Genomic DNA, 20,917 nt, shown 5'->3' on the forward strand with positions numbered 1-20,917 from the left:
CTTTTTGCATGAGAAGATGGAGACTTACTAGCTGCTGCAAATAGAATCATTCTATTTTGTGTGCAGATTTTCAGACATGTGGCAGCTGACTTGGATGCCCTCCTGGGAAGCATTGAAGATTTCACTTAAATGGAGAACTATGCTGGAGAAATGAATTCCCCAAGATCAAGATTTATTTGAACAACAATGTATTTTAATTTTTTTGTTGTTTTGTTACAGATAGTAGCAGGATATTGTCAGTTATTTATTCAATAAATCTTCTTTGCAAAACTGGTACTGGTATCATTTGGAATCCTGCATGTTGTGTTCCATTTGTTCAAGTACCTTCCAGTTAGAATTGATTTTTCTCCCATGCAAGAGGAAAACTATTCCTTTTGCAGCCAAATCTGATCAGTGTTGCTCACGAATACATCCTGTCTCCCAGTAAAATAGATAATGCTTAATAGAACAGGTATGCTTTATGGCTGCAGTCCCCAACACTTCATTCCCCAGGATCTGCTCAGAAAAGACACTTTGGGGCACATATATAGGTTGAGTCTTAACATTTCACATTTGATTAAGTCATTACTCTTCACCCTGTCCTCCTTTTTTAAGATGAAGGTACAAATTATATGTGGAAGAAAAAAATTATGCTGAAGTCTAAAAACTGCAATGCTATGATTCCTATTGAACTGAGTCAGACTTTTGAATGGGCCTGCAAATGACTGCACTTGTAACTTTGGGCACAATATATCACAACATTAAAAGCTGTAGTTCTTTGCACTCTTGCATGGCAGAAGTTCTATTGAATGTAAGAGGGCTTGTTTCTCAGTAAACATTACATTGTGCTGCAACCTTATTGAGTTGAAGGAAAACTTGATAAGCTCTTGTGTTGCTTTTTCTGGGACTTGAAGTTAAACATGAATATAGAACTTTAAAATCCTTAATATGGGCTCTAAATTAATACATAGTTTAAAAAGTGTCTGATTGCATTGCCCTAATAATTACAAAGAAATTTTAAATTACCTAATTCATCTCTCATTTTCTAATACCAAGAGATATAAGTCTCTTATTAATGGGAGACAAGATGTATTCCTTACCAATTTTTTTTAAAAAAACTTCCTCCTTTGCCCCTTTTATACAAGTGAAATAATGACCGTACTGTTACTGTATAACACTCATTAGGTTCAGTTGTAATCTTCATGTTTAAAGTAAGAAGAAACCACTTAAATCTAATGTGATGATTTGATTTATTCTTAGGGCCAGATTAGTTATAAAAGTATTTCAAATTTGCACAGAGTACAAGTCATATCAGCAGGTACAATTTATACAAATGAAAATGGGAAGATGCTGAATATTTGTTTTATAATTCTACTGTTTCCAGACAAGGCGCATCAATTGGGACACAAGCTTTCATATTGAGAGTCTGATTAGAATTTTACTTTGGCTCTTTTTAAAATCTCCATTTGTGTTTGACGTGGCTTTTAAAAGATTCTGTTTCTCTTTTTGTAGCTGGGAGACATATTCTTCCAACTTGCTGATGAGAAAACTGGTCTCTGCTATTCAGTTTATTTTGTTTTAATTAACAAGTTGGAAAAGCAGTCCAAATGTTGCTGAAAGCATCAGCCATCCTAGCCAGAGCTTTTGAGAAACACAACTGGAGAGCATTTGGAGAAACCCATGTTTGCCAATTTGAATTAAGAATGAGAGACACTGCTTGCACTAGAACACAAAGGTCTATGGCACATTAATATCATGTACTGCCATCCTGTGGAAATTGTGATGATTTGCTTTGGCTAGCCATGATGAAAGTCACCCTGAATAGAAAAACTATAATAGGCTGAAAATGGAGTACTGCACATGTTTGGAAATGACTATTACTGAATTCAAAAGGTCTTTTTATTGTTGCTGGTGGAGCAGAAATGGCAAGAACCACTTGTATCCTCTCCATCTAAAGATGGATTTGAAAGATACCAGTACCACTATTTTAAAAAAAATCTTTGGATAAACGGATATACAATAAAACATGTGGAAGTCTTTCAAGAATATTGTTCTCAGTTAACCATTCACCCAGCTAAAGTAGCATCTCCCAATGTGTCAACAAATCTTATAGATTTATTTTTTGACTTATTTTTTTAAATCATGGAACTGTGCCCTGGATGTGGGCAGTATGCTGCCAAATGCATCCTATTTGGAAGTTGATTCTCTAGCACAGTATTCATATTTATTTGGTGTTTTCACGAAACACAAGACATTTTTGGAAGCTATTTTGAATATATGACTGCTAGAGTATAATTGTGGCTGATTATTACTTGAGCATCACAATAGTGCACTCAAATTTAAGCACAAAAGTACCCCTATTTATTTAGCATTGGTTGGACTCTTCCATTCATTTTTATTCCTCTGAATTGTACTCCCAAAAATAAAATGTATTCATTTTAGGAACCTGAAATATGAAATCCATAAATCTCTTGGTCACCTCAAAAAGCATTGGAGGTTTGGTGGTAATTGGATGAAATTTGACCAGGATAAGTCAGCTTAAAATACAGTGAAGCCAAGGGCCAGGAATTCTGATTTGTAACTAGATTTGGGGAGAGAAAAAGTTTTCAGAGAAGTGATTTGTAAAAAACAAAGATTTAATCATAGTTTCTCCCACCCACCTATTTATTGGGGTGACCACCACTGTCTCTTGACTGACAATTATTTCTTTGCTATTCATGAAAATGTGAAAAGGTTCTAGAAGAGAAGGAAATATTTCTATTGAAACCCACCAGTTCATTTGCTCATAGTTTGTTCTAACACCATTATGAGAATCAATGTGATCCAATTAAAGTGTACATCTTCATGAATTTGGGATATGAATTACACCTTTGTTTTTTAAATTGTTAATAACTTAATTCTTGATTTATTATATAAATTTATTTAAAATAATTAAGTTATTTAAGTTATTTAACTTAATATAATGTAATTTAACAAAACTTAATTCCTTAATACCCATTTTAATACTATAATACATAATACAAACATGCAAGAGAGTCACATTATATTAAAAAGAAATGGTCACCCCAAAAGAATTCTGGTATTAAGTTACTTAATTTATTTAATTTAATTAATTTAATTAAATTAAATTAAGTTATTTAACTTAATGTCATTTAAGAAATCTTAATTTCTTAATTCTTAATGCCTGTCTTTATTTTTCTTTTTTTCCTTCTAGCCTCAAAGTATCTACATATTTACAAATAGCTGTTTGTCCCCATCAGGACAAACTTAAATTAAGCTACTTAAATGGTATGTGAATCTAATACTATAACACCAAAAGTAACTTTAAAACTATTCTTTTTATTATCACCATTTACCTAGAATTATAAAGTGAAAATACACATTTAGTATATGAATTAGCCTATTTTCAACCAAAGATCACTTGACAAATGACTGGAAGCTGTCAGGAAAACTTATCCAAATAGTAATTTTCCCATCTCCGCACTTTGTTAACAGCCACTTTCCATTTGGTTGGGCTTGTTTTCTCTATTCCTTTCCCAATCAGGTCACCAAAGAGGATGCACTGGTATGAATAGGTCCTTTCCAAGGATGTTAGAGAAAAATCTTTTCTGTTATTGATAATAAACCATTTCAAAGATGACCAGACAGCATCCATAGGATGCAGGTAGTTGTAATCAAAAGGCACTGAAAGAAGTTCATGGCCCATAGCCTTGGCAATTTCAGGGCACTGTTTGATGTTCAACAAGTAGGGATGAGAAATGGCCTGAGAATCGATTATGTCCCCTTCCTGGTTAGATGCTTCAGTCTTCACCCGTAAGCATTTTTTCTCTTTGACCACAATGGCACACTTCCCATAAGTAATAGAGAGAAAGTCACAGAATTCCTGAAACATGTCATCCTGCTGCCCTAAGGGTAAGTCATCCCTTAGGTATACTCTGTATCTCCAGGGTACCCATCCTTGGCTATTGCCAGCATGTACAACTGTCCATATAGGCCAGTTGAGATTATCTTCATAAGGAAACTTGTCTCCTGTTATGAGACTTTCAGAAAGATCCGTTTCACCTAAAAATATAGTCTTGTAGTCATTAAGGTGCAGAGTTCTTAAATTTTTCAAATATTGCAGACATAGTTTTCTTGATGTAGTGTCGTGGGAACTCCGATGAATAATTTGTTTTAATAGTGGGTTTACAATGCGATGCATCATGGATTTCCTGGCAAAATTGAACTGCACAGAAAATTCTAATGATGCCCAGAGATATTGATGATCTCATAATGGATTTCACTGCCTGAATTATTTAGTAATACTGAAATAAAAACTAAAGGCGTCAGGAAGGGCATCTGGCCAGTAAATGCTCAGCTCCATTCAGTCAACCCGACTCCACCTTGAATAAAGGGATTAAAGCCCCCCCCACCCCCCAAAATGAAACAAAAACTGAATTAGGTATTCATGTGTCATGGATAAATAATACTAGACAAGGATTTTGCTTTCTGAACACTTTTTGGTGTCTGCTATAGGTTTAAGGTTGCTAATTATGAAAACAACTTATGATTTAACTTATCTTGTACTGTTTTATAGAAGTCTTCTGCACATTTTTACACAATGGCAATATACATCTTTCAGTATCTGTTGGCTATGCTGCACGCAAGAAATAAATATACAAAAACATGGAACTACTGCTAAAGCACATCCAATACACCAAGTACAAGTAGAATATCTGTGGAGGTCTAAAGGTAGTGGCTCTGTTGCACAGAATGCAACTTGCATATGCCAAGTACTGTTCATGTATAGATGAATAGGATAAATATGCAACGTGCATTATATTAAAAAGAAATGGCCACTTCAAAAGAATTTGGTTCTGGGACAGAAAAGATGGCACATGAACATTTGATCACGTGACAAAGATATTTTTGCTTCTGATTCACATAAATCTTGGACCGATGAAAAATAAGAATTTTTTGTTATTTGAGACAAATGTTTTCAAGAATAATTGATGCCAAGGTTAAGGAGGGCATTTTTGTTGGTCTACAGATCAGATACGGTACATCATCAATGACGAGCAGTTTGAAGATCTGTTAGTGGAGCCAGAGAAAATTGCATTCAAGACTGTGGTTGAGAATTTTCATGGTAACCACAGAGCATCAAGCTACATTCACCCAGTTGTCAAACTTCTTACAGCATACAAGACCATTTAGTGCAACATGTCACTGAAGAGTCATTTTCTGCATTCACACTTGGATTTCTTTCTAGGGGCTATTCATGACAAGCATGGTGAAAGGTTTCATCAGGAGATTGCCACAAAAGAAAAATGATATCAGGGCAACAGGAATCCATCAATGCTGGCTGACCATTGTTGGACACTGCAGCGAGATGCATCGGAGACAACAGAAACAAAATTCAGTAGCAAAACACTTTTAGCCCTGTTGAACTTATGCACATGATTAAATACATTATAGTCATTCAAAGTTAATTTCATATTTTTCAAGATTCCTGTGTGAGAAGGCATTCTGAAATTATATTTATGGTATGTTCAGTTTATATGGGTTTCAGTTTATATTCATAATTATCAAATTAAGAAGACCAAACTTGAAAAAAAATGTTGTCCAACGTAATGGGAAGAATGAAGTGCATCTGAAAAAAAGTATATTGGAACACAGCATGACTTAATTGTCATAGGAAGCCAAAATGTTATAGGGTAGGAATGAGGCAGAATCTTAACATTTTCTAATAAGAATACGTGGAAGTCAGGGGGGGGGGGGGTTGAGTGGGAGGTGGGGGTGGGTTAGGGTGGAGGGTGGGGTAATATATATGTATAAATATACTAGAAGATGGGATTAATGAAATATTATTTTAAGAGAAATTTATATTATGATTTATATATGTTAAATTAGTTTAGAAGAAGGGATTGATGGGCTATTATTCTAAGAGAAATTTATATTGTGATTGTTGGGAAGAGAGGGGGTACAATATGTGTATGAGTAATCTACTTTTAGACGGGGAGGGGAGGGGGTAAAATAATTGGTATAATATTTGAATTTCCTTTTTTTAGGGGGGGCTGGGGGGAGGGGAGGGGGTATAGTATCTGTATGGGATTTACACTGTATGGTGGGGGGCTTAAAGGGGGAAAATGTTTGAATAAAACTTTTTCAATAAAAAAAAAGAATACAAGAAATAGTTGGTAAGAAAGGAATGGTGCAAACATCTGCAAACATCCCTGCTGAAAAATAAGAACGTATCTGAAGATTTGCCTAAAGGTCAGCTGTTACTAAGCAACACTTCTTTTTCTTCTGTCTAGTTTTCCGTTGGGGACGGTGTGTGTGGTTTAAATTCAGAATAATTTTTCCAGCTAAGTTGATTTTTTAAACTAAGTGAATGACTCCTTGGTACATCTTAATTTCTTATAAAAGTCTCTTAAAAGTGAACATCAAAGAAAACTAAATATTTCCAAGATAGAAGAATGATTAATAGGCTACATTTGTGAAATACAAAAGCATCCAGAATATTAACTGTTGTGGAAAATTCAGAAGTTCAGGACCCAACACCGAGGAGAAAGAACCATGTTTATTGCAAAAGTCATTGGGTGCCTGTTTTCCAAGAATGAGGAATTCTGAAAAATGAAAAAAGATGTTTGAGAGCTACATGCTAGGAAATCCTAGGGATCTGATTGGCTGGCCACTTAGGGGAAACTAAGCAAGTCTTTGTATATCTGAAGTTAATTCTATTGTTAGACAAAATGGCTCCTTCAAGAGTGGCAACAAAGCTGGGGAAGTCTGTTGTCAAGGAGGTGGAATGTCAAAGGTCATCAGGCTGATTGAAGATGGAATGTTGGGGTTTCTTACTGTCTTACTATGGTGGAACTACACATGTTGTCTTTGTTTAATGATGTGTTCAGAAACCAAAAGTTCTAAACCATTTCTAAAGAATCCAGATCTGGACTTGGAGAAAGAAAACTTACATGCCTGTGGCCAATACTCCTTTTCCCATCAAGGTACTTGGAATGGATGCTGGCTCATCCACTTCAGGTTCTTTCCATTGAGACTGATTCATCTAGATCAATTTCAATCCAGTTTCAGGCTGGCAAAGGTCATCCAGGGAAGTGGGCTAAGGTGACATCAATATGCAGAAGACACCTAGCTCTGCTTCTCCTTTTCACTTAATGCAGATGAGGTATTTGGTATTCTGAATCAGGTCTTGGGCAGGATAATGGACTGGATGAAGGCCAATAAACGGATTCAGTCCAGGCAATACCGAATCATTGCTTGTTCAGCTAAGTGGTGTCGTACTTATCCTGGAGGCATCTGCCCTCTAAAGGAGCATGTTCATAATTTGAAGGGGATGGATACTCCTAGGTCCATCATCATCATTATAAATCCAGGTTGGCTCAGTGGCATGGAGTGCCATTTATGATTTATCAACTGCAACTTTACCTGGACAGAGATAGTCTCATAACAGTGATTCACACCCAGGTAATTTCAGATTGGATTATAGAGTTATACAACAGGCTACCTTCAAAAACAGTTTAGAAACATTTTAATTCAAAATATGGTGGCTAGACTGTTTCTGGGGACTGGTCAATAAATTGATATGATGGTTCTTTGTTATCTATACTGCTGCAGGTCCATTTCTGGACCAGGTTCAAAGTGTTGTTTTTAACTTGTTAAACAATTTAGGATCAGGAGCACCATTTCCTATATGTACCTACCCTGACTTTAAATTTTTCCATTGAAGTCCTCCAGATCTCATTGCCAAAGGAGAGAGGTTTTTCTCTGGTGGAACTCCATTAATGGAATTTCTTCTCCCTCAGACAGGCTTGCCTGTCCCTTCTCCCCCCACCCCCCAATGCATCATTTTCACTCCAGGTGGAAACCTTTTCATTTTCTCTACCTTTTAAACGGGGTAAAATCCAGGTAAAATTATCCCTGGATAATAAGCCCTCATCGGGCTTATTTCGAGGGTCAGAAGAAAATAAGACCCTGTCTTATTTTCGGGGAAACACGGTAAGTATGTTTTAATCCCATTTTAATTTCTATTGTTTTAGTCTTTGACCAACCAGCTATTGTTATCGTCTTTGACTGACCAGACCGATCAACTGCATAGTTTATGGGTGTTTTTAGTTTGTATTTTACTGAATTGAATATGCTTTTGTTTTTAATTGTATTGAAACCATCCAGAGAACTTGGCTATAGGATTTAAAGAATGTAGTAAATAAAATAAGTGATAAATACTGAGGGTAACAGCAGATTTCAGCTGACTTTCATTTTACTCCTGGAGAAAAATGCCTGAAAGGACCTTCTTTCCCACCTTCCTACCCAGCAGATACAGGTAGTCCTTGACTTACAACAGTTTGTTTAGTGACCTTTTGAAGTTACAACAGCATTGAAAAAAATGACTTATATTTTTCACACTTATGACCATTGTAGCATCCCCATGGTCATGTGATTTACATTCAGATGGTTGACAACTGGCTCACATTTATGACAGTCACCTTTTTGCGACCTGACAAACAAAGTCAATAGAGAAGCCATTTAACAACCGTATTATTAATTTTACAACTGCAGTGATTCACTTAACAAATGTGGCAAGAAAAGTTGTAAAATGGGGCAAAACTCACTGAACAAATTTCTCACTTAACACATTAATTTTGGGCTCAATTGTCATAAGTTGAGGACTACCTGTATGTTGTACTACACGTCCCATTATCCTCTCAATATGTTGAAAGAAAGCTGATCTATATTATGAGAAAAATGATGCCTAATTATAATGCTTTCTTTTCCAAGTGGTTTCCCCTCCCCTTCTTTATGATATATAACCAGTCACTCAAATGAAATAGTGTGTTACAAGAATTGTGGGGTACAGTAAAGAATGATCAACTCCTCAATTCATCTTGTTTTGATAGTTAATTCATCTTGTTTTGGCAGGTTATAATTAACCTGCCTGTTCTCTCTTGATTTTAATAAAGTTCCTTGTCTGGTACACTAAGCACATACAATACAATACAATAGTAGAGTTGGAGGGGACCTTGGAGATCTTCTAGTCCAACCCCCTGCCTAGGCAGGAAACCCTATACCGTTTCAGACAAATGGCTATCCAACATCTTCTTAAAGACTTCCAGTGTTGGGGCATTCACAACTTCTGGAGGCAACTTCTGTTCCACTGATTAATTGTTCTAACTGTCAGGAAATTTCTCCTCAGTTCTAAGTTGCTTCTCTCCTTGATTAGTTTCCACCCATTGCTTCTTGTTCTACCCTCAGGTGCCTTGTAGAATAGTTTGACTCCCTCTTCTTTGTGGCAATCCCTGAGATATTGGAACACTGCTATCATGTCTCCCCTAGTCCTTCTTTTCATTAAACTAGACATACCCAGTTCCTGCAACCGTTCTTCATATGTTTTAGTCTCCAGTCCCCTAATCATCTTTGTTGCTCTTCTCTGCACTCTTTCTAGAGTCTCCACATCTTTTTTACATCGTGGCGACCAGAACTGAACGCAGTATGTCCTGGATCATTATATAATGCCAGGAATGCCTAACTTTTCCTTGACAAGGGCCACACTTAGCTTTTGAACAGTGAATTAGAATCTAAACTTGACTTCAGTTTGTTTCCATTTAAACTTAAACTTTGGTATAATTAACCTGCCTGTTCTCTCTTGATTTTAATAAAGTTCCTTGTTTTGTCACATTAAACATAACAATTTGACAATTTTCAGATTCTGTTGATTTTCAGGGGATACTTGCAGCCCGGGGTTCCAGGCATCCCTTTTTGTTTTGAATTTTCTACTTATGGATAATGGACGAATGATGAACGAGGGCAGGAAAGTTAGATTTCTAGCCAATATGAACATTTGCTTGATTTGACTCTTTCATCCTTTATGTATTTCTTTTATATTGTCAGGAGGTCTCCACAATATAACACAGTTAAAAGAACAAAAGTCTTCACAAAACACACAATTAAGAAAAAGAAGGAAGATGGCTTACTTAGTCCAGGTGGGACACATCACAAAAGTGCACATGAGCATGAATATAAAGAAATCATACAAGTTTGAACTTGATTACCAAACTATTAGTGGAAAGTTCATGGAATTTAGAATAGGAAAACTATAATGCAGTTTAGAAATAAACAAGTTTTTTCTTGCACTGTAGATAGGAAAGTTGCTGCAAATGAGGCTTGCCAGGAATGGCCCAAGTTAATGCAATCAGATTTAATACTTTAGACAGCAACAAAATCATCCACAGTTAAAAATAGGTCATGCTACTGCATCTTCATACATTTTTCTGCACTGATTCCATGCTCGGAATTTCTGCCATTGGGCAACTGTCAGTCTTTTGGCATTGGCAATCTGTATTAGCTTCTGTTGTAACACCCTTTCCAACATTAACCATTATACTGTTGCAGGCAGTTATCGTCCTCTTTCCTGGAAATTTATCTTGAAAGAGATAGTCCATGTAGTTTTCCCGCTGCCTGAGAACAATATTGCTGAGCATCATAGAGAAAAGGAGAAAGCCAAAAAACCCAATAATGATCAGAATGTATAGGGAAGCCGAGATTTCTTCCTGCTGTACAAGAGATGGATTTGTATAATTCAGCTTCCTTTCCCTGTCTTGCATATAGATAGACAGCAAACTGTTCAGAACAGATTTGACTTCTGTGGGGTTGACATTCATTTTATAACGTCATCTGAGCTGCAAAAAAAAAAAAAAAAAAAAAAGAAAGAAAAGAAAAGAAAAGAAAGAAAAACAGAATAATATTCAGGCACTTGTTTGACTACTTCCCATTAGGATAAGTGAAACACACCAAATATCCACAAACTATTTTTCGTCTACCATTTTTTTTCTCAAGGAGCTGCAGGTGAAATACAAGTATTGCTATAGTAGCAATTAAAATGGCAGGCATATGCCAGTGTGAGGTGAGAATTGAGGATTTAGGCGTGGATCATGTTGAAACCTTAACTGGACTATTGAGCAACTGGGTGACGGGGCAAACAATAGAAAGAGTTTGATGAGCACCTTTTCTAACTGACAGAAGTACTATCCCCTTAGCCCAATTTATTTCACACAATTGCAGAGCAAAAATTAAGGAAAACCCAAATCTATACTGCCCTGAGTCCATAAAGAAAAAAAAATGCAAATGTAACAAATAAAGAGGATTTAACTTCTCAAATTTGTGGTGCCAGTTGGAAACCATTATATTATTTCCAAGTGCTCCTTGTATCTAGAAACTTAACATAATTCATGGTAATGATTTGTCTTTCCTTGTTCTGTGACATCAGAAGCTAGATTTATAAGCAAAAATACTAATTTCTAGAATACCAATACTGTCAAACTAATCCCAAGAATGACATAGAACAATCCAGCCAATAATTTACTCACACAATATAGATAGAATCTTACCCAACTAAACCTATACTACTCTAACTAAAGATACAAACTGGGGAGATTCTAGGGAATAATTACGCTCAATCTCTTCCTCTTTCTTTGATTCAGCTCTGGGCTGTGCTCTTTCTGTTCTCCCCTTTCTGTGTGTCCCTGTCCCCGCATTATGCTTCTGTCTTTCTGGGAAACTGCCACTTTATTGTAGTTCCTCACACCATCTTCACCCTCTGTCGATACACTCCATCATGTCACTCAACATACCCCCTCTTTTTTTTTTAATGCAGAGAAGCCATTTCCTCATAATAACTTGGGACATGTTTAATAATAATATGCTTCTCATCCCACACCACCAACATTGTTAAGCCAAATATCAGTTCATACCACATGTGGATCCAGAGATCCGTGCATTGTGATAACTCAAAATTCATATAATTTTATGTTTAGAATTACCAAAAAAAAACCAATGGTTTTGTCTATTAAGAACTCTATTAGAAATAAGCCACATATGGAAATAAAGTAAACAGTTTGACTTACATATAGAGGCCATAGATGCCTTGGGAAAAGGTCATAGTGAAGCAGCCTGCTCAATATACACTGCAGCTCCAGTTGGAATCTTTCTAATGAAACATCTCACCTGCTCTCTTCCTGTCTGGTCTCCACAATTGTTTTGTATCATTTGCTCTTCTGACTCTATGTCAAATCTTGCTTTTGAATGTGGACAGTAAGGTACTTCCTTCCAGGGACTATTTTGGATCCCTTTTGTGAGGTCCAAATAGGAATTATCACTGGCCACGAGGAATTGTGGGAACATCCTGGATGATTCAGTTCTGCTATTGCTAGCAACTCATCTTCCTCCTTTGGTATTATTACATTTTAATGGTAGTGTTTACTCTGCAAGAGGCTTGTGATTGAGCCACCTGGAATCTAGCACCCATTAATACTGAACAGACTCTGGGTTCCATGAGTTGAAGGAGTGAACTTTCCACTTCATACATGAGGGTTGCTTAATCGTAAAGCTCACAGTATTACAACAGCAGACACGTACATTTGATCTTTGTTGTGTACCCATAGTAAGTTGTCAGAGAAACAGACCCTCTGTATGTTATGGAGCATACAACCAGAAGAATCTTCACTTGAGAACATGACTTGTTCTTTTCCCCCCCAATGGACTTGTGAGCAGTAATACATTGTTACCAATGGTGCGTGTGAGGGATGAAAGGGGAAACAGGTGGAGTGAAATGAAAACAGGTGAGGGAGGGAAGATGAAGAGGAGAAAGAAGATTCACATGGAAGTTGGTGGTAAAAGTATTAAAATAATTTGGGAGGAGGAAAAGAATGGTCTTGGACCATTCCAACAGGATTAAAACAGGATTAAAAGGGTGAAAGTATGGGGATAGGGACAGGATTCTGAGTGAATAAACATAAGAGTTCTGATGGATCAGCTCAGATACACATTATTGTTAGCTTTCTACCTTCCTTAATGGTCCAGTACCTTCCTGCATTTAAAAAATGGACAAATAGGCTTTGAGGATAATATTCTATTTCCATTGTCAGCAACTGGAGACTGTTGGGATTTGGGAGACATTATGGATCTAGTAGCCGTTGTAGCCACAACTTTCAGAAATTGATCGTCACCTTTTAAAGCTTCCTAAATTGATATGGATCAAATCAAATGGCAACACATTGCATAGTTTACTTAAGTGCTGTGTAAATAAGGAGGTTGTTTTTTTCAGTCCTGCATGATCCTCATTTAGCTTCAACTGAAAAAAAAATTCTATCTTTCTACTCCTACATTATACTTTTATCATGCTCCTCTGCTGCTTTTCTAAGCTACAAAATCCAAATGTTGCCATCCCTTCCTTATAAGATGAATCAGTCTGATTGCCCTTCTGGGTACTTCCTCTGTGTATATGTATGTGTGAGACAGTATTGTGTCTGTCAAGAGAAAAACAGTCAACAAAATCAGCACAGCCCATCGTTTTACATACTATAGAATCCATAGATATTTGTCAGCTGAAATAATAGCTGCAGTAAAATAAAATGTGTTGAGCAGTATGGTGTTTCTGGGCTTTCGGGAAGATAATATTGTAGCGACCTTAGCCAAATTATTGGGAAATTCCAGATAAACTTCCTAGTTCTTATAATGAAGCATACTTTTAATAGGTCTATTTATTTATTTTCATGAACCAGGAAAGGTTTTCCAGACAAAACAAACAAAATGACACAAGTTTAAGTCATCAGCAAATGAACATCACTATGCCTAGAATCATAAAAATCCAGGAGCCAGAGAAGCTTGACAAAATTGTCTGACACACGGTAACAAAACGTTTAAGAAATTATATCACCTTCAAATCCCTTGTTTGTTTCACCATTTCCTTGATCAGATAAGATCAATGACAAGGCTTTACTGGCTTTGTGCCCAGTGAAGCACCTATTAGTAATTGAGTGCTTCACTTTGCCCCCTCTGAGTCGTAGGTAAGCCACGTTCCCTCCCATCATGAAAAATAAACTGAATTACTACTGTTCCTAAAGTTTCTGTGTTAACCACTATGACAAACGTGCATTGCTTTTCAAATGCCTAATGATGGCGGTGAGGTAGAGGGTGTCAAGATGGAAAAAGTGACAATGTAATCAAAGCTCCCTATCTTGTAATGTGCATATGCCCATCACTAGTGTAGCAGTAATTTTGGATTTGGTTTCTTAACCTAATCATGCTATTACCAATGTCCTAGAAGGTGGGAAACCAAGAATCTCTTCCAGTGAAATGCCATTCACTGATTTGATATGGTATTTTCCTGCCCATGGATACCATGCCACTGGAATAGCAAATATCAAATTGATCACTGTTGCAACCCACTGATGATAATTTATAATTGGGGGGGGGGGGTAGGGGTGTCACCGTATCCTATTACAAGAACAGTAATGATAATCATTTTATGCCAAATTTACTTTGTAAATACCTTAGCTGTTATATAAAGTTTAGGACCCCAACAATATTTCTGGTGAGGTGTCATTCTGAGTTCTTCAATACAAAGAATAATGGAAGAAAAGTATTATCACCAGCTACTGGGATTTGAAATATTTTCTATGTGGTGAATATTTTCCCCAGATGTGTTCCCTTCAAAACTGCTGAAGTTCACTCCAGTTTTACAGTCTGCAAATGTGGTAGATTGGGGTGTGGGACACTGCAGCTCTTTAAACATAATGTTGTAATAGATAATTATGGTCAGATAAAATCAGAAGATTAACTCATCAGAGTTACAAGAAGAATTTTTTCAGGATGTAAAGAGGTGGCAAAGACAGAGCAGAAAGGTTTTGTCGTAAGCATTACATTCAACTTTTCTGAAATTGAAAGATGAAAAAGGAAAAGAATATCACAAAATTGTGGCCCTCTCAGAGTCATCCTTGATCAGAGAAGTCAACACATTTTATCTTTGTACTGTAAAATACAGTTTTGTGCCCATTTACCTTCAAGATATTTTGTCCAAAGAGTGCTGCAAATGGCAGTTTGGGAAAATAACTGAACTCGCTATCCGTAGCTTTCAGTACTCCCTAGAAAATGAGAAAAAAGGTTATTCTATTGATTTTGTGGAGTGCTCTCTGTTAGATCTCAGCCAGTGGTGTCTTATGTAGAATGTCTAACATTGTAAGCCAGGAAGGAAGGATTGATTAAGTGACTTTTGTAGAAATGGCTTGTTTCTGTGCAATCCACTTTGGCTGGTGCTTGGGAATTTAGGTGGTTAGGCTTGGTGATGCTTTATATTTTGTTTCATCCAGTATGTTGTTCCTAGTTTGTGTTTTTTATCTGGGAACTGTTTGTTTGTTTATATTTTTAGGAGTATTAAGTTCCCAGAGAGTCTATGATGTAAGAGGCGTCTAAAATCTGATAAACAAACCAACAAATAAATGCTATAAGAAAAGTGAGAATGGAAAGAACATTTACATAGGCATTTAGGAAGAGCACAAAAAGCAAGCAGGTAAGTATTGTGACATATCTGTGTATGTTTTGTCATTTGTCCTTCCCCCACCTGTCACTTCCATGAACACTTAAAATCATGGAAATAAAAGTTGAATATATTCCTTCCTGTATGTGTGGGATCATAGACTGCCTCATGAGAGGGATCATACTCCGCTTCTATTTGTAATGGCTTATATTGTATCAGGAAGAACATTGCTGTGAAAAGCAGGATACAGTAGGACATCAGGGCCTCCTAATAGCATCTTAACCCCCAGTATCACCAATATTTTTGTATCATTTCAAATCATGACAAGCACATTTGCATACCTGCTAACTCTGGATAGGGCAGCCTTTGCTTTGGAGGAGTCTTCATGTTTAAAAACTCACCCCAGGAAGTCCTGTTTGTTTTGTTTTATTTACAGCAAGTGATAGCTGGGGAAAAGGAGGAGTGCTGGTGTTCCAACTGCAGAGAAACGTGACCTGAGCTTCTTGGAGCACTGCTCTGGTACCAGATTTGATAGGAGGTCTCTTGTCTCAATAAACTGGCTTATTCAAAGCAGAGCATGTTATTTATTTATTTATTTATTTTAAAAAAAGCATTTCAGTGCTCCAATCAAGGATCTTTATTTTCAAGATTTTTTTCAAATATTATTTGAATGTTATTTCAAATGCTTAACAGTACTCTGTTAAGAAACCAAATAGACATTCACAGCCAAGGCAATGCCAGCCTGATACTAGGAAATAGGTCACCCCCTGTGTTGAAAGGTGTTGAACAGTTAACCAGGGAAAAGTAGGGGGCAAGTAGCACTGATAGTTTTACAGTTACATGTCATGAGCCCAGAGGCATTAGGACAGTTTGATGCTTCAAAAGCAAACATATCGTTGGTAAGTAGAATGCCAGAACAATGAATAAAGGAAGACTTGATGTTGTCCAGGCAGAAATGCCAAGACATTTTAGGAATTAAGGAACTGAAATATATTGGAATTCCCATCAAAGGAACCCTCTGCAGATCCCATCAGATCCTCTAAGGCAGACTTCAGAATCATTTAAAAAAACCCAACTAGTTCTTATTGCTAAAAAAAAGTATGCAAATTGCTCTTTTTTAAATTTGTAAAATTTGAACGATTTTTTAAAAAATGTCTGATTGCCATCTAGAGTTTCCTGGGTAGATGTTTGGTTATAGAAATGTGTAAACAGGTAAATAAATATGGAGAAATGCTTGGCTATAGTCCCAAAAAGATAGATGATCTCAATTCAAGTTGAAGGCTAGCTAATCACTGTTACTGTGTATATACGCTAACTACAGATACAAAGGAAGTGGAAGCTGAACAATTCCATTATAACTTGCAACATCTTATTGACACAACTTCAGAAAAGATGCCATAATAAATATAGGACACTGGAATGCTAAAGTTAGAAGTAAAGTAGCTTCTAGAGTAATGGGAACATTTGGCGTTGGTATATGAAAGGAAACGGGAGACAAATACAGTTCTGGCAAAAGAAAAGATGCAATGTTTTTAGCAAATACTTTCCTCTATCAACATAAAAGATTACACAAGATCTCCACTAGACAGACAAACCCAAAATCAAATTATCTACATATATTACAAGCAAAAATGGAAGCTCTAGTCTAGTCAGTCAGCAAAAGAAGACTACAATGTAGATTACAAACACCTAGTAACAACAGAATAGAAAAAAAAAACAAAATAGTCAGATATGATCAAAGCAATATGAATAGATGAAGTGAATTAGAGTGATAAACATGACTAAAGAAACTGGAAATAAAATTTGTTGCATCATTAAAAATGATACAGGGACAAATATCCTGAAATGTAAAAGAATTCAATGGTTGTCTATTGATATAAAATAAAATAAAACCAATGTCTATATCTTGCTGTATTTTTATATAAGAATTGTATTACTCTCCAATTAATAATGTATGGAATAAACTGGCAACCTCGATTTATTCTATACATAGTTATTAATATCAGACCAGTAGGACTGAGTTTCCACAGTGGGCAAATATCATTGCTCTCTTCAAAATTAGGTCTACTTTGATTATATCACACATGGTTGTATTCTGTTCTACCTGCTGTTAGTAGTTACCCAGTGGTGGATTAAGGCTCACTGATGCCCTAAGCACTGACAAATCTTGGTGCCCCCTCCTTTGTGCATACTTTACAAATCTTCATTGGTTTTTCTTTCTTTCTCAACTTTGTGGTGCCCCCTTTGGGCCTGGTTCCCTAAGCATGTGCTTAGTCTTTTTAATGGTTAATACACTGCTGTAATTACCGTATATTGTGGTCAGTGACCAGAATAAAAATATATATGTGTATATAGGTAGGAAAATTTGCTAAACAACATGAGTTTTAGAGAACATGAAGTGGCAGGGATTTAATTTATATTGAAGTAAGCAATGCACAGAAATTGAGTATAAGGATTGAATGGAAAAGAGAAGAGACTTATTTAAGAATTTACCAAGTTTCTACACTTTCAGTGTATTTATTTAACGTACATGTGGAATATGTAATGATAAATGCAGATCTACAAGAAATAGAAATTAGAATTAAAATTAGTAATTCAATGTATTAGTAATCTCAGATATTCTGATGATACCACTTTGATGGCTGTAAGTAAGAAAGACATAAGGAATCTCTTGTTCAAAATAGAAAAGTGCAAAAAAAGCAGCCTGTTGCGCTCTCCCTCCCTTTCCCCTCCTCCCTCCCCCCTCTCATTTTAAGAAAAGATGGAGCGAAGATAAAATCTTCTGTGGAAACATGAATAAAGAAGCAACAATCTTTGGGAGACATGAAATGAAGACAACAACCACTGGAAAATATGCTAATGATAGGAAAGCTGAAGGCAATTGAAAAGGAGAGCTTAGAAGACAAAGTTGTTCAATGTTACAAGATTACCCTGCTGAAATGTACCCTTTCGTCATAAAAAATTGACATGATTGAATGACAACAACAGTCTTTCAAAAGGTGGCTGAAAATTCCCAAAAAAATTTAAATAAAGAAAATTATATTGTTTTCCATATAAATACAACATTTGGACATCTTCATTTATTATCAATCAAAAGTAATTTTAAGATCTCTAGCAAAAGAAAAGAAAGAACAAGTTACTGTATTTCTTTTGTGTCTGCTTTTGCTTTCTGAGATTGAAAGAAATCCAAATTAAGTATAAATCTAGTACAGTAGCATGTGGGGGGAAAAAACACAGTAATATACTTACATTTCATGCTAGTCTGTCAAGTGTGAAGAACTGCCCTTTCAGAGATGCCTATGACAAGCCTTGAATTGGCCGTGGCAAGAGCATAAGAATGGGGGAGTGTCTTCTCTTTCATTCTAAGAAATATTCAAGGAAGTCATGTGACAGAAGTTAAAATCCAAGCATGCTTACTCATAAATGAATCCTGGCATCCATGAGATGAATTCAATTATGAATTGCTTGAGGAAGTTTTACAGTTCTCTGGTAGATTTTAGGACACCACAAGGTAAAGGTAAAGGTTCCCCTCACACATATGTGCTAGTCGTTCTCAAAAGCCAAAGGGCCAGTGCTTCCAAAGACGTCTCTGTGGTCATGTGGCCAGCATGACTAAATGGCACACGGAACGCTGTTACATTCCCACCAACTGCTAGGTTAGCAGAAACTGGGACAAGTAACGGGAGTTCACTCCGTTATGGGGTGCTAGGGAATCGAACTGCCAACCTTTCTGATTGACAAGCTCAGCATCTTAGCCACTGAGCCACAAGTTACTTCTTGCTTTATCTTCTAGAAATGGAGGTACAGAATGATTCCTGCCTTTGGAAATGTTCAAGCACAGTGATGAGTTGAAGTTGGAGTACCATTACAGGAAAAATAATACTTGAAAGAACAATTTCTCCCTGAGCCTCTGGTATCTATATACATAGAGTAAATGAAGATGTTCATGTTTCTTTACTGATACCTTAGACCAAAATATTGACAGAAAAGAAAGGGGCATTGTTGCAAGACATAGAGATGAAGTAATGATGTGATGCACCTTCCTGTTACTCACTTTTCCTGCTATGCATCTGGCTAGGTGTTTGCACATCTCTCAAGTATCAATATACACCCATTTCATGACTAACAGTACAGATTATAGTATTTGCTGATACAAGCCCTGTTATTTTCCATGAGAGTTCCAAGAACCTAAACTATTTCTTTTTCCTGAACTATAATAACTTTCCATCTTTCCTGAGAGCCAGCATTATTCTGTACTTCGTTTTAACAATTGTGTAAATAAAAATCTGGATTGTGTAATCTCACAAATGGGGAAATCCACCATTATTTTTTTGGTTAGGTAGACACGTGCTGAGCTATAGGTTATTTACCTATAATCTGGTGAGTAAATGGCATATTTTTTTGATAGGAAATTACAGTAACCATAAACAAATCAATCACATTTTAGTTTAGTTTAGTTATTTATATTGCAGCAGTCCTAACTGAAATGTTAATAGATCCTCATTTGACCATTCAGATTTTTAAATTTCAAGATACCTTCAATCTATCATCACTTCTTCCTCACATCATGTTGATGATGGTTATATTGATTCAGGATACATTAGGGCTCAGCAATTATTGTGGATTTTGTATTTGCATACTAAGGACCTTGAACATTATAAAACAACAGATTAACATTATTATTAAGGACTTGTGTGGGACAAGCAGCTTTTTCCATGCTTTCGATTAAATCAATCTCATTTTTACAAACAATAAAATATATATTGTTGTCCAGAATTTTGCGACAACTCTGGAATTTTACCTATGATATATGGCTCCTACTCAACACCTTCATACTAGAAGATCATATGAACTTAACATCAGTGCTTCATCAGTGTTTGCTCTGACACACACACACACACACAAACACACACACACACACTCATTTATGATTTTTAACAGCAATCATAAAACAAGCAGAATGTAAGTGGTATGGTGCTTTTACTCTTGATTCTGACATCTTTAGCTAAATATTTCAATTGACATTATTATGAAGACTGCCAACAAATTCCTCTCAGCTACAGTATAATTTATAAGGCCAGTTCTTATAAATTGTAATTTGTCTTGATGATTTTGTAAGACTACATGAATCTGCAAGAGTCATAATGAGCTCAATCTATAAAAAATGTAGTTGGTAATTAACTAGTTGAGTTTTTCACTATTATTGTGTATCTAATCAACTATCCATCCATTCATTCCTAATACAGATTTATATTAAGTAACTGCTTTGAATTTAGAAACAGAAACAACAGAAAAAGATTTCCAGTGGAGCCATGGAAAACTAAACAGGTCTCCATGGAGAGCAGAGATAATAACTGGGGGGGAAATGAAGGAACGGTGGAACGTCTCTGAACAAGGAGAGGATGAGAGATCACCCACATATACTCTGGACAGGTCTTCTTCGCAAGGAGACTGCAAGGCAGTGGTCCCATAGATTTCAGCTCACAATCACAGCAGCACCTTTTAAAGGACAATTCATTTGCTAACTGCTTCTAAGTACTTTCACAAATTGTCTGTTTAGCTATCTTAAGGCTATTAAAGATTGGAATGTCATTAGAAAAGACATCTGGTGAGTCTATATTTCTGAACAAA

At 36.2% G+C, this 20,917-nt stretch overlaps 1 protein-coding gene and 1 long non-coding RNA gene across 3 annotated transcripts; one reads left to right on the top strand and one right to left on the bottom strand.

Annotated features, from left to right (window-relative positions):
• Positions 1 to 3,421: 3,421 nt before the first annotated feature.
• On the bottom strand, positions 3,422 to 4,263 carry LOC309391980 (protein FAM243B; the record flags this gene model as incomplete). Its single annotated transcript, XM_081952854.1, has 1 exon — positions 3,422 to 4,263. Exon 1 carries the CDS (start codon positions 4,181 to 4,183, stop codon positions 3,422 to 3,424), a length of 762 nt encoding a protein of 253 aa, XP_081808980.1. The 5' UTR covers positions 4,184 to 4,263.
• Positions 4,264 to 9,847: 5,584 nt separating this feature from the next.
• LOC309391150 lies at positions 9,848 to 15,858 on the top strand. Of its 2 annotated transcripts, none has more exons than XR_014175226.1 (3): positions 9,848 to 9,956; positions 15,179 to 15,319; positions 15,723 to 15,858. It is a non-coding gene; the product is annotated as an uncharacterized lncRNA (long non-coding RNA). The 2 variants fall into 2 exon arrangements; XR_014175227.1 differs by lacking the exon at positions 9,848 to 9,956 and adding an exon at positions 13,283 to 13,658.
• Positions 15,859 to 20,917: the final 5,059 nt, after the last annotated feature.

This window comes from Natrix helvetica (assembly GCF_964273705.1).
Source record: "Natrix helvetica genome assembly, chromosome: 4".
Classification (NCBI taxonomy): Eukaryota; Metazoa; Chordata; class Lepidosauria; order Squamata; family Natricidae; genus Natrix; species Natrix helvetica.